The 16,142-nt window shown below is 45.3% G+C and overlaps 1 protein-coding gene across 7 annotated transcripts in view; it reads left to right on the top strand.

Annotated features, from left to right (window-relative positions):
- Positions 1–15,583, top strand: part of LOC123725164 (transducin-like enhancer protein 3-B) — a 54,614-nt gene extending 39,031 nt beyond the window's left edge. For all 7 annotated transcript variants that reach the window (XM_045689575.2, XM_082957954.1, XM_045689574.2 and 4 more), the window contains exons 15-21: positions 4,437–4,510; positions 4,643–4,892; positions 9,632–9,879; positions 10,046–10,193; positions 13,109–13,259; positions 13,546–13,622; positions 13,884–15,583. In XM_045689575.2, coding sequence (XP_045545531.1) covers positions 4,437–4,510; positions 4,643–4,892; positions 9,632–9,879; positions 10,046–10,193; positions 13,109–13,259; positions 13,546–13,622; positions 13,884–13,991 — 1,056 coding nt within the window. In that variant the 3' untranslated portion in view covers positions 13,992–15,583. The remainder of the gene's footprint in view (positions 1–4,436; positions 4,511–4,642; positions 4,893–9,631; positions 9,880–10,045; positions 10,194–13,108; positions 13,260–13,545; positions 13,623–13,883) is intronic.
- Positions 15,584–16,142: the final 559 nt, after the last annotated feature.

The following is a 16,142-nucleotide window of genomic DNA, read 5'->3' as shown; positions in this document are numbered from 1 at the left end:
ACACAGGCTACAGTTACTAATACAACACAGGCTACAGTTACTAATACAACACAGTCACGCAGGCTACAGTTACTAATACAACACAGTCACGCAGGCTACAGTTACTAATACAACACAGTCACGCAGGCTACAGTTACTAATACAACACAGTCACGCAGGCTACAGTTACTAATACAACACAGTTACGCAGGCTACAGTTACTTATACAGCACAGTTACGCAGGCTACAGTTACTAATACAGCACAGTTACACAGGCTACAGTTACTAATACAACACGGTCACACAGGCTACAGTTACTAATACAACACAGTGACACAGGCTACAGTTACTATTACAACACGGTCACACAGGCTACAGTTACTAATACAGCACAGTCACACAGGCTACAGTTACTAATACAGCACAGTTACACAGGCTACAGTTACTAATACAGCACAGTTACACAGGCTACAGTTATTAATACAGCACAGTTACACAGGCTACAGTTACTAATACAACACGGTCACACAGGCTACAGTTACTAATACAACACAGTGACACAGGCTACAGTTACTATTACAACACGGTCACACAGGCTACAGTTACTATTACAACACGGTCACACAGGCTACAGTTACTATTACAACACGGTCACACAGGCTACAGTTACTATTACAACACGGTCACACAGGCTACAGTTACTATTACAACACGGTCACACAGGCTACAGTTACTATTTCAACACGGTCACACAGGCTACAGTTACTATTTCAACACGGTCACACAGGCTACAGTTACTATTTCAACACAGTTACACAGGCTACAGTTACTAATACAACACAGTCTACAGTTACTAATACAACACAGTCACGCAGGCTACAGTTACTATTTCAACACAGTTACACAGGCTACAGTTACTAATACAACACAGTCTACAGTTACTAATACAACACAGGCTACAGTTACTAATACAACACAGGCTACAGTTACTAATACAACACAGGCTACAGTTACTAATACAACACAGGCTACAGTTACTAATACAACACAGGCTACAGTTACTAATACAACACAGTCACGCAGGCTACAGTTACTAATACAACACAGTCACGCAGGCTACAGTTACTAATACAACACAGTCACGCAGGCTACAGTTACTAATACAACACAGTTACGCAGGCTACAGTTACTTATACAGCACAGTTACGCAGGCTACAGTTACTAATACAGCACAGTTACACAGGCTACAGTTACTAATACAACACGGTCACACAGGCTACAGTTACTAATACAACACAGTGACACAGGCTACAGTTACTATTACAACACGGTCACACAGGCTACAGTTACTAATACAGCACAGTCACACAGGCTACAGTTACTAATACAGCACAGTTACACAGGCTACAGTTACTAATACAGCACAGTTACACAGGCTACAGTTATTAATACAGCACAGTTACACAGGCTACAGTTACTAATACAACACGGTCACACAGGCTACAGTTACTAATACAACACAGTGACACAGGCTACAGTTACTATTACAACACGGTCACACAGGCTACAGTTACTATTACAACACGGTCACACAGGCTACAGTTACTATTACAACACGGTCACACAGGCTACAGTTACTATTACAACACGGTCACACAGGCTACAGTTACTATTACAACACGGTCACACAGGCTACAGTTACTATTTCAACACGGTCACACAGGCTACAGTTACTATTTCAACACGGTCACACAGGCTACAGTTACTATTTCAACACAGTTACACAGGCTACAGTTACTAATACAACACAGTCTACAGTTACTAATACAACACAGTCACGCAGGCTACAGTTACTATTTCAACACAGTTACACAGGCTACAGTTACTAATACAACACAGTCTACAGTTACTAATACAACACAGGCTACAGTTACTAATAGAACACAGGCTACAGTTACTAATACAACACAGTCACGCAGGCTACAGTTACTAATACAACACAGTCAAGCAGGCTACAGTTACTAATACAACACGGTCACGCAGGCTACAGTTACTAATACAACACGGTCACGCAGGCTACAGTTACTAATACAACACGGTCACGCAGGCTACAGTTACTAATACAACACGGTCACGCAGGCTACAGTTACTAATACAACACGGTCACGCAGGCTACAGTTACTAATACAACACGGTCACACAGGCTACAGTTACTAATACAACACAGGCTACAGTTACTAATACAACACAGTCATGCAGGCTACAGTTACTAATACGACACGGTCACACAGGCTACAGTTACTAATACAACACGGTCACACAGGCTACAGTTACTAATACAACACGGTCACACAGGCTACAGTTACTAATACAACACGGTCACACAGGCTACAGTTACTAATACAACACGGTCACACAGGCTACAGTTACTAATAAAACACGGTCACACAGGCTACAGTTACTAATACAACACGGTCACACAGGCTACAGTTACTAATACAACACGGTCACACAGGCTACAGTTACTAATACAACACGGTCACACAGGCTACAGTTACTAATACAACACGGGCTCACAGGCTACAGTTACTAATACAACACGGGCTCACAGGCTACAGTTACTAATACAACACGGGCTACAGTTACTAATACAACACGGGCTACAGTTACTAATACAACACGGGCTACAGTTACTAATACAACACGGGCTACAGTTACTAATACAACACGGGCTACAGTTACTAATACAACACGGGCTACAGTTACTAATACAACACGGGCTACAGTTACTAATACAACACGGGCTACAGTTACTAATACAACACGGGCTACAGTTACTAATACAACACGGGCTACAGTTACTAATACAACACGGGCTACAGTTACTAATACAACACGGGCTACAGTTACTAATACAACACGGGCTACAGTTACTAATACAACACGGGCTACAGTTACTAATACAACACGGGCTACAGTTACTAATACAACACGGGCTACAGTTACTAATACAACACGGGCTACAGTTACTAATACAACACGGGCTACAGTTACTAATACAACACGGGCTACAGTTACTAATACAACACGGGCTACAGTTACTAATACAACACGGGCTACAGTTACTAATACAACACGGGCTACAGTTACTAATACAACACGGGCTACAGTTACTAATACAACACGGGAAGAGGAAAGAAAAGGTGTTCACTCATACACACACACATGCAAATGTACATCAGACTCACTTCTCACTATATATTACATGTCTCAGCAGCGCTACCGTTGAGTTAGCCAACACGGCTGCCGGCTAAAAGACTTATGGTAATATGACTAGCAGCCAATTTACAATGAACTTCCTATTTCAATAATTCACTTTTTCAATATTTCTTTAGAAATGCGTATCATTTTTTCTCTGCTCTCTGTGTAAAGTGTTAGCTAACTCCAATGTTGCTATTACCTAACTCCACTTCTTTGATGTCTGGTGCTACAAGGGAGGGGAAAATAACAACTCTGTCAAAACACTTCTCTGTGTGTGGAAATCTCCCAGGCTCTCATTAGCATTAGCAAGTGGGATTTTGTGTAAAGCTCCCCTTTACACCGTTATCACAAACCTGGGCAAAGGCTCTGCCTTTAAAGGAATGTAGAATCCACAGCACTGTATGAAATGATAGTAAGAATACCTCTTATGTCCCCCATACTCATAACTGGTTCAATACAGACCGCGGGTCTCTACTAGTACTACTGAACTAGGTCAGGCTTCGACCCCTGGTATCGTATAATTAAGCAATAAGACCCAAGAGGGTGTGGTATGTGGCCAATATACCACGGCTAAGGGCTGCTCTTATGAACGACGCAACGCGGAGTGCCTGGATACAGCCCTTAGCCGTGGTATATTGGCCATATATCACAAACCCCCGAGGTGCCTTATTGCTATTAGAAACTGGTTATCAACGTAGTTGGAGCGGTAAAAATGAATGTTTTGTCATACCTGTTGTATACGGTCTGATATACCACGGCTGTCAGCGTCCAGGGCTCAAACCACCTAGTTTCTAAACGCACACAAGACCTGGAAAAACACCTACAATTGCAGGAAATTAGCTTTAAAACAGCAACAAAAATCTCTGCCCAATGCAACATGTATAGAATTGCGAAAAATGTAACTTAAAACTGCAAAACTATCTCTCTGCCAGCAAGAATGGTGTGAATAGTTTTGGGTAGCGTTGGGTTGCGAGGTGGGGGTTTGCCACATAGGATGTTTGTGTGATCGAACCTTCTCAAATAATACTTGAGTACCTCTGCCTTATTTGACGCTACCTTATTTGACGCTACAGAAGCAGCGATGCTAAGTTTCCTGTTTGAACATTTAACTTAGCCTAGTAGGCTGCATGGATAGGCTTTCCACTGTTTGTTAGGCTATGGTGTTAACATGCTGTCTGTCTGTGCTGTTTTCCCAGGCGGGGTTTGACCCTCACTCCCACATGAGACCAGGCCTGCAAGCCAGCCTCACGTCCATATCTGGAGGAAAACCGTAAGTCTCCAAACCCACTCTTTGTTTGAACTGTTCATCACGAGAGCCTGAACATCACAGGTCAAGTCCAACGTTTTGGTTCCAGGTTTCATTTTGACTCAAAACAACAACTGTCCTTTCTCCCCACGGTAGTGCCTACTCCTTTCATGTGAGCGCCGACGGCCAGATGCAGCCAGTGCCCTTTCCCCCGGACGCTCTCATAGGCCCGGGCATCCCACGCCACGCCCGCCAGATCAACACGCTGAGCCACGGCGAGGTGGTGTGCGCCGTCACCATCAGCAACCCCACGCGCCACGTCTACACCGGCGGCAAGGGCTGCGTCAAGATCTGGGACATCAGCCAGCCAGGCAGCAAGAGCCCCGTGTCCCAACTGGACTGCCTGGTAAGGAGCCATTTTTGTTTTAGAAAATCTGGATATACAATACTAGTCTAATGTTTGGGGACACCTACTCATTCAATGTTTTTTCTTTTTTGGTTACTACATGATTCTATGTGTGTTATTTCATAGTGTTGATGTCTTCACTATTGTTCTAAAATGTAGAAAATATAAAAAATAAAACCCTGGAATGAGTAGGTGTTTCCAGACTGTTGACTGGTACTGTACGAAGGCTATAATTTAGGTTGGCTGGGCTGTATGCTAGCTAACAGGATAGCCAAGCTGAACAAGCTAGCCATGTATCTGAGATGGTACTGTGACGGTTATCATTTGACATGGACTGAGATATCAAGCCTACTCATGGGCACAGAGGATGCTCTTCATTGGGCTGATGTAGGACCAGGGATTTTCTCTAAGTGCTTGAATTAGACCATTTTCCTGTCCTGCTAAGCATTGAAAATGTAACAAGTACTTTTTGGGTGTCATGGAAAATGTATGGAGTAGAAAGTACGTTATTTTCATTAGGAATGTAGTGAAGTAAAAGTTGTCAAAAATATAAATAGTAAAGTACAGATACCCCCAAAAACTACTTGTATTTTTACTTAAGTACTTTACACCACTGCCTTCAGTCCCCTGAACCCCACATCCACCCTCTGAACCAGCCCTCTGAATTAGAGGTCGACCGATTAATCGGAATGGCCGAATAATTAGGGCCGATTTCAAGTTTTCATAACAATCGGTAATCGGTATTTTTGGCCACCGATTTTGCTTTTTTATTTATTTATTTATATATATATTTTTTTTACACCTTTATTTAACTAGGCAAGTCAGATTAAGAACACATTCTTATTTACAATGACGGCCTAGGAACGGGGGTTAACTGCCTTGTTCAGGGGGGATTTGTTTTTGCAACCTTCGGTTACCAGTCCAACGCTCTAACCACCTGCCTTACATTGCACTCCACAAGGATTAACAGGCTGACTACTTGTTACGCGAGGGCAGCAAGAAGCAAAGGTAAGTTGCTAGCTAGCATTAGACTTATAAAAAACTATCAATCTTAACATAATCACTAGTTAACTACACATGGTTGATGATATTACTAGTTTATCTAACGTGTCCTGCGTTGCATATAATCGATGCGGTGCCTGTTAATTTTCATTGAATCACAGCCTACTTCGACAAACGGGTGATTTAACAAGCACATTTGCGAAAAAAGTGCTGTCGTTGCACCAATGTACCTAACCATAAACATCAATGCCTAACAGGAATATTTAGACTTAGTCACCCGTTAGATAAAATACGGAACGGTTCCGTATGTCACTGAAAGAAAAAAACGTTTGTTTTCGAGATGATAGTTTCCGGATTCGACCATATTAATGACCTAAGGCTCGTATTTCTGTGTGTTTACTATATTATAATTAAGTCTATGATTTGATAGAGCAGTCTGACTGAGCGGTGGTAGGCAGCAGCAGGCTCGTAAGCATTCATTCAAACAGCCCTTCGCTGTGCTTCAAGCATTGCGCTGTTTATGACTTCAACCCGGGTGGGTATAATTTGTGGAACGTTCCAACAGGAATCTATTCCAAAAACTTCGTAAATAACAAGGTTTCCAAAAAACAACGCATACAAAGTTGTATAGCGGCAGAATAAGATACCGGGTAGGGAGTGGTCTATTTCATAGCGTTTTTCACTCATCACGTTTATTCTGAAAAATGTCTGTCCTCACTCTGGTTGCCTATGGACAAACATTAAGAATAAGCTACGTGGTGAGTTGATGCCTATTCGGCAGCTAGTTAGCTAGGTTTGTATGCATTGCTACTTTGTATGCGTTGTTGGTTGGCAACCTTTTACTTTACATTTTTTGGAACAGATTCCTGTTGGAACGTTCCACAAATTATACCCACCCCTTCAAGCCTATCAACTCCCAAGATGAGGCTGGTGTAACCAATGTGAAATCGCTAGCTAGTTAGCCGGGTGCACGCTAATAGCGTTTCAAACGTCACTCGCTCTGAGACTTGGAGTAGTTGTTTCCCTTCCTCTGCATGGGTAACGCTGCTTCGAGGGTGGCTGTTGTCGATGTGTTCCTGGTTTGAGTCCAGGTAAGAGCGAGGAGAGGGACGGAAGCTATACTGTTACACTGGCAATACTAAAGTGCCTATAAGAGCATCCAATAGTCAAAGGTATATGAAATACAAATCGTATAGCGAGAAATAGTCCTATAATAACTACAACCTAAAACTTCTTACCTGGGAATATTGAAGACTCATGTTAAAAGGAACCACCAGCTTTCATATGTTCCCATGTTCTGAGCAAGGCACTTAAACATTAGCTTTCTTACATGGCACATATTGCACTTTTACTTTCTTCTCCAACACTTTGTTTTGCGTTATTTAAACCAAATTGAACATGTTTCATTATTTATTTTAGGCTAAATTGATTTTATTTATGTATTATATTAAGTTAAAATAAGTGTTCATTCAGTATTGTTGTAATTGTCATTATTACAAAAATAATAATAATAATAATCGGCCGATTAATCGGTACCGGGGTTTTTTTGGTCCTCCAATAATCGGTATCGGCATTGAAAAATAATAATCGGCCTACCTCTACTCTGAACCCCACATCCACCCTCTGAACCAGCCCTCTGAACCCCACATCCACCCTCTGAACCAGCCGCCTGAACCCCACATCCACCCTCTGAACCAGCCGCCTGAACCCCACATCCACCCTCTGAACCAGCCCTCTGAACCCCACATCCACCCTCTGAACCAGCCCTCTGAACCCCACATCCACCCTCTGAACCAGTCCTCTGAACCCCACATCCACCCTCTGAACCCCACATCCACCCTCTGAACCAGCCCTCTGAACCCCACATCCACCCTCTGAACCCCACATCCACCCTCTGAACCCCACATCCACCCTCTGAACCAGCCCTCTGAACCCCACATCCACCCTCTGAACCATCCCTCTGAACCCCACATCCACCCTCTGAACCCCACATCCACCCTCTGAACCAACCGCCTGAACCCCACATCCACCCTCTGAACCAGCCCTCTGAACCCCACATCCACCCTCTGAACCAGTCCTCTGAACCCCACATCCACCCTCTGAACCAGTCCTCTGAACCCCACATCCACCCTCTGAACCCCACATCCACCCTCTGAACCAGCCCTCTGAACCCCACATCCACCCTCTGAACCATCCCTCTGAACCCCACATCCACCCTCTGAACCCCACATCCACCCTCTGAACCAGCCCCCTGAACCCCACATCCACCCTCTGAACCAGCCCTCTGAACCCCACATCCACCCTCTGAACCCCACATCCACCCTCTGAACCCCACATCCAAGCTCTGAACCAGCCCCCTGAACCCCACATCCACCCTCTGAACCAGCCCTCTGAACCCCACATCCACCCTCTGAACCCCACATCCAAGCTCTGAACCAGCCCCCTGAACCCCACATCCACCCTCTGAACCAGCCCTCTGAACCCCACATCCACCCTCTGAACCAGCCCTCTGAACCCCACATCCACCCTCTGAACCCCACATCCACCCTCTGAACCAGCCCTCTGAACCCCACATCCACCCTCTGAACCCCACATCCACCCTCTGAACCCCACATCCACCCTCTGAACCCCACATCCACCCTCTGAACCAGCCCTCTGAACCCCACATCCACCCTCTGAACCAGCCCTCTGAACCCCACATCCACCCTCTGAACCCCACATCCAAGCTCTGAACCAGCCCCCTGAACCCCACATCCACCCTCTGAACCAGCCCTCTGAACCCCACATCCACCCTCTGAACCAGCCCTCTGAACCCCACATCCACCCTCTGAGCCCCACATCCACCCTCTCCCTCCATCTGCTCTTGTAAATGTAATAAGTCAAGGCACAGCGTCTTGTTCGTCGGCCCTGTGTGTGACGTTTTGGAAAAAGTTCTAAAGTAATGATCTTCTGATCGTCCTGCCCCGGTTCACCATTACCCACCCCATTAGTCATTCTCCCATCCTCCCCATTCATCAGTTTGATACTGTCTCCTGGCCACTTTGGAGAGGGGGAAGGAGCAGAGGGAAGAGGGAGAGTGCTGGCTTTGTGACCAGGTCTTATATAGTCATCAGCAAGCTGTTTAATTCATCTGAGAGCCCCGGCCCTCTATTGATCTGTCATTCACATCACCCGCCTCATGGACCCAGTCCAGCTAACACTCTTCTGCCCTTGTTAAAGCTGAAAATGAGTCTCGCTCCACACACCACAGCTGAGGGAAGCCACACTCAAACACACTCGTGATGCTTTTATCGTCATACCTGCTTCAAAAGGCACTCGCATCTGAGCTTTTAACAGCTGAATAAGATGACAAAAAAGAAGAAACCGGCACACTGCTCTCGCTAGGGCCACGGCTCTCGCTAGGGCCACGGCTCTCGCTAGGGCCACTGCTCTCGCTAGGGCCACAACCAGCATCCACAACCAGCATCCCTATGGAGATACTGCTCCACCCACATCCATTCAATTCATCCAATGGGGTTGGAGTCGCCATACTTGCTTTTGTCGCCACACCTGCTTTTAAATCAAATCACATTTTATTGGTCTCATACAATATTTAGAAGATGTTATTGCGGGTGTAGTGAAATGGTTGTGTTCCTAGCTCCAACAGTTTAGCAATACATTTGTGTCTCTCACGATACCTGCTATTATCACGATAACTGTCTGAAGCCCAAATCTTAACTGGCGCCCTCTGTCTCCAGAACAGGGACAACTACATCCGCTCCTGTAAGCTCCTCCCTGATGGCCGCACCCTGATTGTGGGTGGTGAGGCCAGCACGCTGACCATCTGGGACCTGGCCTCTCCGACGCCACGTATCAAGGCGGAGCTCACCTCCTCGGCCCCAGCCTGCTACGCACTGGCCATCTCCCCCGACGCCAAAGTCTGCTTCTCCTGCTGCAGTGATGGGAACATCGCGGTCTGGGACCTGCACAACCAGACCCTGGTCAGGTGACTGATCCATCCTCATAGAGTAGATGACTGCTTGGAGGCTGGGAGGGATGTTCTACTACCCATATGATTTTAGCAGTAATGATTGGAGTGGGTTTACATTGAAATGTCCAAAATGTGAGTGGAATCACTTGACTAAGTCCACGGTGTTTGTTGGGTGTTGCAGGCAGTTCCAGGGCCACACGGACGGAGCCAGCTGTATTGACATCTCCCATGATGGGACCAAGCTGTGGACCGGAGGTCTGGACAACACTGTCCGCTCATGGGACCTGAGGGAGGGACGCCAGCTCCAGCAGCATGACTTCACCTCCCAGGTACGCACATATGTTTGAACACACACACACACACACACACACACACACACACACACACACACACACAGGGGATGCAACGGTACAGTGGGCCCACAGTTCGATACGGTTTCGGTATCTTTATATTTAAGAAAACAAATAAACACATCACCCTTTAAACAATAAACTCTTTTATTTTGCCTATAGACAAATGAAACTCTCCATTCAGAAAAATGGCAACATGTCTCTACTGTATGACATCAAGGGGAGAATAAAATGAAAAGTGCTTCTTAGCTTTGACAAGCTGAAGGTTTATTTTAAATAAACGGGGTACATACTTTTATAGGCAATATTACATGTAAAAAATAACAAAATGCAACATCAAGTTGGTATCCTATATGAGATACCTATTCCTTTATGTTGAGGTTCTTCTGTAAAAAGATAAGCATGTCAACATTCTCGGAAGCAAGACAAGAACGGCTTGCACTGATCATGTCCCCTGCGGTGGAGAAAACTCTGATTTACAACAGAGGTTCCTGGGGCACTGAGGCCCTGTGCATGTTTTGCAACATGGGGAACTTTGACTGGTTTGTTTTCCACCACACAAAAGGATCAGCAGCCACATGAAGGCAATCTGCTGTCTTGTATGAGGGGACCACCACCTCAGTCATTTTGGAAAAGAGCTTGGTCTGCTCCTCTGGAAAGCTCCCCAAATAACTCTGACACGGGAGTCTTTTGAGGAGGGGATAATGAGGATGGATTTTGTTCCCTGTGGATGGACCTGCTTGCACTGCTTGAAACTACAAGAAAAATGGCAAACTTATTAAGTGTAAGTGACACATCTCATCAAAAAAACATATCTCATCACATTTTAACACACATGATAAAAACAATATAATGAAAAAGTATTTAAAAATGGATGAAATCCCTGATGTTTATGCTGTTGCAGCAGGCTGGCAGGGATTTAAACCTTGGCTCAAGGGCTGTAACTCTGTAAAGGTAGATCTGGGTCTGTGTATCTTCTCTCCAAGTCCTGAGTGATGGCTGCCTTGGCCTCCCTGATGGTTGGACTGTCCTCAGGACCTGGTGCCATGGATTTGAGAATCATTGTCTTTAGAGGGAGAATCATTGATGAGGTGGGACTTGTTTCACTGCTCATGAGAGTTGTCATTGTCTTTAGAGGGAGAATCATTGATGAGGTGGGACTTGTTTCACTGCTCATGAGTGTTGTCATTGTCTTTAGAGGGAGAATCATTGATGAGGTGGGACTTGTTTCACTGCTCATGAGTGTTGTCATTGTTTTCAGGCGGTTGAGTAGCTCAATGAGTTCTTCTGCCAGCTTCAGTTCACTGTCTGTCAGCATGGCTATGTCTTTGACCGACTTCCTCACAGCCTTGTCCAATACAGCAGAGCAGATGGCCGGTTGCTGTTCCACGGAACGTTCCAGCATGTTCTATATGGTATTCCAACGGGTTGTGACATCATGGATTGATTTGTGTTTTGGTATATTCAGCATCTCTTGCTTAACTGTCAACTTGGTGGGTGGTGGTGCTTTTGTGAGAGACAAGAAAGTCCCCACTTTTCTGACCTTCCCCAGGAGGTGGGACACTGCCTTGAGAGAGACTGCCCTCTTGGCTGTGAGGTTCAGGATGTGTGCAAAACACCCAATGTGGGGCCCAACCCATCAGCGTCACGGATGGCGTTCACTATGTTTTGTGCGTTATCTGTAGTGGCTGGGATTGTGATATTAGGTCTCTCTAGCTTCTACTCAGTCACAGCATTCATTAATTCTAGGGCTAAGTGTGTGCTTGTATGACTCTCATACAGGGGCCGTACTTTGCAACACATTGCTCTTCATCTCCCAGACCAGTACATAGTGAACCGTCACAGTGAGGTAGCTTTGAGTTGCTCTGGAGGTCCAGCTACCAGTGGAGAGAGCTAGATAGGGTGTCTGTGTCAATTCCTTTTCAATGTCTCTCTGTGATGCTTCATAGAGTTTGGGAATTACTTTGCTGCGGAAATGTGTGTGGGAGGGGACATTGTAACGCTGTTCAATTGTTTTAATCAGGTGACGAAATCCCGAGTCAGACACCACCGAATAGGGCTGCAAATCTTTGGCTATGAATACTCCCACTGCTTTCCTTATTTCTTAGTTTTTCTGAATTTGTCACGTTGTTGAAGGCAGCAGTGAGATTGTTGTGTTTTGGCTAAAGAGTGGACTCCCCTTGCTCCACCTGCAAGGGATACGGCCGAGTGACGGCCACGTAAATGACACATCATGTTAGAAGTGTTTCCACTCCAGTAGCCGACAGTGGCAAAGCAATGCTTGTTTACGGTCTTCTTACCCTCGTCATCATATTGAACGCTGAATCCAGAATGTTCCCACATAGCGGATTTGAAAGACGGCAGTGCCTCTTCAAATTTGCTTCTCTCTGTCTCACTAGCGCTCCCATTGTCACGTTGGAGCTGAGAGAATATTTGTTTTTAGTTTCCCCTCTCTTCATGGGGCCCCTTTAGGGAGGTTTCCTACTGAGATGTCATTGCAAATCGTCCATTGGTTGTTTAAGGGGGAGGGGGTTGCTGTCACTGCAGTTGCCACATTTTGAGACATTGCTGTTGAGTAAAGTTTGTCAGCCATCAGGAGCCCCTTTACGGCCACAAGCTGCGTGTCTGGTTCTGTGGATCTGAATGTACAACGTGCGTGTAGTCTGCAGCGCAATAAGCACGTTTAGGAAATTCTAGGAAATGACAGGCGGGTCGCAATTCCGCGGTTCACGTGCGCGTATTGAACCGTAGGGGGCGTACCGGCCAGTTCAACAACATACTGTGTACCGTTGCATCCCTAACACACACACACTCTCTCTCTCTCTCTCTCTTTCTCTTTCTCTTTCTCTCTCTCTTTCTTTCTTTTGTCCTGGTTCACCCCCGTCTCCTCCCAGATCTTCTCTCTAGGCTACTGCCCCACAGGGGAGTGGCTGGCAGTGGGCATGGAGAGCAGCAATGTGGAGGTTCTCCATCACACCAAGCCTGACAAGTACCAGCTCCACCTGCATGAGAGCTGTGTCCTCTCGCTTAAGTTCGCCTACTGTGGTAAGAAACATGTCCAGGCTGCAACAAGTCATTTATAACCTGGATTTATGTAGTTCATGTGTAGAAACCTTTTTTTCCCAAGGAATTGAAGCACATTGTTTAGTTGGTACTTCTACTGTACCAACAAGTAATACCAACTGCCCCACATCAGTTGTTTTGGGTTAGCTACTAAATCTTAAACCACGTGGACTTGCATTTTGGTGCTTGGAGAGTCTTGTGCAGCCCTGTCCTGCTTGGTAAGGACAACCTGGACCCTGAGCTCATGTATCATGTCCTGTGTTTAAAGGTAAATGGTTTGTGAGCACGGGGAAGGACAACCTCTTGAATGCTTGGAGGACTCCGTACGGTGCCAGCATATTCCAGGTACGCCAATCAATAACACACACATCAATATACACACTCTGACACATACATAGATGCTCAGTCCTGTGACATGACCAACAGCATGGAAACCCCAGCTACCACTGTCAACTGTAATCTGTAAATCAGAAGGAAACACTATTGTTCAGAGAATTGTCTTTCAGACCAATCAAACCAGCTGGTCACTTTGGACAAGGTTAGTTCAGGCAAACAAATGACATGCTCTGAATAGGATCGCTAACATGTTTTTTTACCCTTCAACAGTCAAAGGAGTCCTCTTCCGTCCTGAGCTGCGACATCTCTGCAGACGACAAGTACATTGTGACGGGCTCCGGAGACAAGAAGGCCACAGTGTACGAGGTGATCTACTAGAAACACCAGTTTGACCCGTCCTACTGGCCTGACGAGGGGAGCTGCTAGCCCCTCCTCCTCCTCTTACGTCACTCACCACACCCCCTAACCTCAAAGACCACCAGGGATTGGACTACAGACAATGTCGGCCGATACCACTCCCGGATTGGTGCTCAGAAGGCACTATGAACTGCGATTGGCAGTTGACCTGGCCATGATTGGCTATCGGTGCAGACTGTAACCCTATGGGCACTGAAGATGTACATTTTCTTGCTGTTTTTTAATCTGTTCCTGGGCTTGTTTTTTTTTAGGTTTATTTTTTAACGTGATGAATGTTTCTGTAATGTGACTGGATGAAGCGGCGCTTTGTCTTTAAAACAGTTGCTCCCTGGACGTCTTGTGAAAATTGTACATAATGGAGTAATAAAGACATTTTATATATATATTATAAATATATATATCTATTTTCATGTCCTGGTGTACTTGTGACGTTTTTGCTTTCGGCCTCTCCCTTCTGCTTGATATTCAAGGGAGAACAGAAAGTAGAATAAGCATTTTTTTTTCTTTATTTTTAAGGATTTATTTTTTGTTTTGGGGGTGTTGAAGCACGTTCTCCAGGCTGACCTTTTTCCAACTCAAATGGAAATGTCTCTCCAAAAACTAAATGGTCAACCAGAACACTTTGTGGAGATTCAAATGAGAGTTTTGGGATGGTGCCCTTTTTTTGGAGATACGAAAATGTCTGGGAAGTGGAGCCTGCCGGCTCAGGCAGAGCCACGGAAATCCGTGGAATACCACAGGACCCCCGCTTGGACCGGCCTATCAGAGGAGACTGGGGGATCAGTGAGAGGAGGAGAACAATGTAAATTAAAACGATATTAAAGAAACTAACTGTACTACTTTCTCTGTGCTCTTTTTGACCCGTCTCTTTTACGTCTTGGATTATTTTTTGGGTGGTCTGGTTGTTGTTTATTCTAACGATGGACTTTAATTCTACTGGATTATTACTAATACGGGGTGACAAACCATGCTTTGGCTAGCCTGACACAATCTGAACATTGAGTCTGGACCTGAATCTTGCCGATGTAGAACAACCCACAGGGTCATCTAGACTGGGGGTTAAGGAGAACATGCTTCTATGGAATCCATTGATTTGATCCTCATTTATCAGTACATAATCTTGGACTAACCGGACTTGGATGGAAGTCAATCAAACTATTGGATTCCACTCAAATGATATACAGTGCCTGTTAAGTGCTAGGGTTGGCTATTAGGATCTTTCAAAATGTAAAACAGAAGTTAGCATTGTGACCAGCATCTACATAATGTTCAGTACCGAGTAGGATGAAGTTGCCCCTAGACACTGATCTGTTTTGTCCCCAAATGGTGCTGAGGGTAAGATGCTCTGTGTCTAAGTGGAATTTCTTCTTTCACCGTTCAGCTATTGGGGTGAACACTCAAATTCTCCACTGCGCCCCAATACCTGCCTTTCCTTCAGTCATAACGAGGGGTGAAATGTGTGGGGTGAAATTCACAACCAAAGTATGTAGCAAAACTGTCAGCACTGAACACAATGTACAGCTGATGATAATTCAATAAACGGTGTTTTTTTTTGTAGAAAGACTTCCTAGTTCATTTCAATGCAAAGTATTGTTGAGGAAGCGCACAGTCGTTGTATCGAAGAGCGTTTGAGTACTTCTACGAGAGCCGTGGGTGTCTGTGTCTGTCTGCCCTGACATTAACTTCCTCTTAAAAGGTTTGAAAGTAGATACATTTGAGTGGAGTGTCTAAACCACTGGAGTCTGCCACTTATACCCCACACTTGATGTGGTACTTAAACACTTTAACTGTTTCATAATGAATTCCTAACCTCAGACATATACCTGGTGATTCCTTCTAGTTAACTGGAGGCTGTATATGACGTGTGTGTGTGTGAGGCTGTTGAATAGCAGTGGAGGAATCAGTAGACTGCTGTCCAGGCGTGGCATTGTGGTCGCAGGCTGTTCAAAAGACTAATGCTGGGAGAGGAGACACATTGCTGAGGATCTGGGTGTGTTGCCAAACCACCCGTGTGACTTAGTGTCACACACTGCTGCCTCAGCGCCTCGCTGAAACCACAGGCACGACACACACACACACACACACACACACACACACACACAGTCACAGTAG

The sequence above is a fragment of the Salmo salar genome, chromosome 11, assembly GCF_965601325.2.
Source record: "Salmo salar chromosome 11, fSalSal1, whole genome shotgun sequence".
NCBI classification, from domain to species: Eukaryota; Metazoa; Chordata; class Actinopteri; order Salmoniformes; family Salmonidae; genus Salmo; species Salmo salar.
Note: the sequence above shows the minus strand (reverse complement) of the source record. Positions and strands in the feature narration are given on the sequence as shown.